We start from the raw sequence: 2,829 nt of genomic DNA on the forward strand, positions 1-2,829 counted from the left end.
CTACAACTAATTACAAAACTCTAAGCATATATAAGTAAATATTTCTAAGCATAAATGACAATCAACAATACAAACTCTAACAGCAGGTAAGGAAATCCCCAAAAATTGATTCTGTTCATCTGGATGTTTTCAGTGGGAGATTGAAAAGACCATCTCTGAATCGAGGAGGGGCCTAAGGGTACATCTGTCACCATCCTACAATGCTGTGACTGCAGCCATTCCCCAACTCTCTGTGAGTGGTACTCGTGGACACTGATCAGTGGTCATGACCATTTGCATGTTAATGATCATAAACTGACCTCACAGCCCATTGTAAATCAGTGGTGCTGGTTTCATGTCCTGTTTATAAGGTTGGAAACCTGCAGCCAGCTGAGACTGAAGGAGTCACCTGATGATGATGAAAAGATGAACAGAACCAACCTTTTGGGAATACATTTATGAGTTAGATCCAGATCCTGAAGGAGCAGAATGAAAGGAAAGATCCATGATCTTCAGTCACATGCATGCAGTTCCTGCTCCTGACCAGCAGGTGTCAGCCGTCACACATTTCACAAATATGAGGACCGTTTCAAACTGCCTCTTTCACTACCTTTCCATGACCTGATGAAAACTTCATCAGCTAGAAAAGTTGATAAGGAATAAGAGGCGAGCAGAGCGGTGCTCAGATATCGGAACAAACTAACTTCAGCAAAAAATGGACTACAAAACACACATATGACGTCATGACAGCTGTTCCAACCCTGCTAATTTATGAGAACATCCAGTAAAAGAGTAACCCTTCATCCAAGAAAGAACGATCAGATCTACTCATGTCGGCAGCAGCTGTTTGCCTTTTGGGGGAAGAAAAACTGTGATGCAACAGAGTGAAGCTGCTGAGTAGAAAGGACAGTACTTACTGCTCAGGAGACTCCAGGTGGAGATCAATACCAGGCTGACTGAACGTGGTGGTTTCAACGGCAGATCTGCAGCACACACACACACACACAGTGTCTGTTTGTGACCCTTAAAAACACCTTTAGACCGGACTGACCAAGTTCCACAAATCAGCAAAGGTGCTTTATATGGTAAGGTTAAGACCCTACGATAACACAGGGAAAAGCTAACAATCAGACAGTCCTCTATTTGCAAGCACTTCGGTGACAGCGGGAAGGAAAAACTCCCTTTTAACAGGAAGAAACCTCCGACAGAATCAGGCTCAGGGAGAGCCGGGGCCATCTGCTGCGACCGGTTGGGAGAAGAGGAAGACAGGATAAAGACATGCTGTGGAAGAGAGAGAGAGTCATACAGGGCTCTAGACTGGAAACTAATTCCTCAATGGTGCGACTAAAAAAAAACAAACATCCTTGGTTGCAGCGGTGCAACCAGCCGTTAAAAAAACTCTGAAAGTCTCCGCATGGTCAACAGCAGACACACATTATGCCCACATCGTGGTCAAAGTCAATCAGAGAGCGGGACCTCTGTGATTGGCTGTGGTCCACACATTCCTGTAGGCCTACCTGTCTATACATTTGAAAGCATAGGTGAATGGACAGAGTGAGTAGGGCTGGGTTTAAAATCACATTTCTGATTAAAATCAATTTTAACTTGAATAAAGCGACATCAATTCATTAAATCCTGAATGATTTAAAAATAAATGTATTTCACCAGAGACGCCAGAATCTCAGGTTGAAGCTCACAAAACTGTTTCAACAACCACCAAACAGCTAAAACAGGAAACACCCCCCCATTAAAGTGTCACAACCAACCACCCATGCTGAAACCGGCTTTACTGCCTGTTGTCAGTAGCAACAAACAGTAAAGCCGGTCTGCGCTATGGGCTGAACCACTGTTAATGGTGGTTGGGGGGGGGACACACACTTTGTATTCAGTTTTAGGATTTATAGGCAATGTTAACTGTAGCCAGGCTAATGCTAGCTTATTTTAATTGTATGCTAAACTGGGGTGGCAAGAGATTTTTGTAGGGTGGCACACGCCACCCCTGTAGATCCGGCCCTGCATACAGTGGTATGCAAAAGTTTAGGCACCGCCGATCATTTTCATGTTTTTCCTTCATAAATCATTGGTTGTTCGGATCAGCAGTTTCATTTAAATATATCATATAGCGGACAAACACAATGATATTTGAGAAGTGAAATAAAGTTTATAGGATTTACAGAAAGTGTGCAGAAGTTACGTAAACTAAATTAGGCAGGTGCATAAATTTGGGCACCCTTGTCATTTTATTGATTTGAATACCTTTAGCACTAATTATTGGAACATAAAATTTGTTTGGTGAGCTCATTGACCCTTGACCTACATACACAAGTGACCGTGGTTCAGGGGGTTGGGAAGCTCATCTTGTAATCAGAAGGTTGCCAGTTCGATCCCCAGCTCTGTCTGTCTGTCTTGGTTGCTCGATGGCGTGATATGGCAGCCTCGCTTCTGTCAGTCTGCCCCAGGGCAGCTGTGGCTGTAACTGTAGCTGCCTCCACCAGTGTGTGAATGTGAGAGTTAATGAATAGTGGAATTGTAAAGCACTTTGTAAATTCAATCCATTATTATTATTACTAATCCAGACATGAGAAGGGTATTTAGGGTGGCCAATTGCAAATTTTCCTCCTCTTTGCATCTTCTCTCGAGAGTGGCTACATGGGAGCCTCAAAACAACTCTCAAATGACCTGAAAACAAAGATTGTTCAACATCATGGTTTAGGGGAAGGATACAAAAAGCTGTCTCGGAGATTTCAGCTGTCAGTTTCCACTGTCACCGGAAGTGACAGATCAAGGAAAATCTTAGATTAGCAGAGGCGAAGAATAGTGAGGACAGTCTCAGTCAACCCACACACCAGC

General features: G+C 43.4%; 1 protein-coding gene across 1 annotated transcript in view; it reads right to left on the bottom strand.

Moving 5' to 3' along the window:
* LOC102307967 (globoside alpha-1,3-N-acetylgalactosaminyltransferase 1) overlaps window positions 1–2,829 on the bottom strand; it is a gene marked incomplete in the record, with an annotated part of 16,623 nt that overhangs the window by 5,177 nt on the left and 8,617 nt on the right. The window contains 1 exon segment of the mRNA XM_014330446.2: window positions 897–962. Within this exon segment, the coding sequence (XP_014185932.1) occupies window positions 897–962 (66 nt within the window).

Source organism: Haplochromis burtoni, unplaced genomic scaffold (genome assembly GCF_018398535.1).
Source record: "Haplochromis burtoni strain Fernald_Lab_line unplaced genomic scaffold, NCSU_Asbu1 Contig_806, whole genome shotgun sequence".
Lineage (NCBI taxonomy): Eukaryota > Metazoa > Chordata > Actinopteri > Cichliformes > Cichlidae > Haplochromis > Haplochromis burtoni.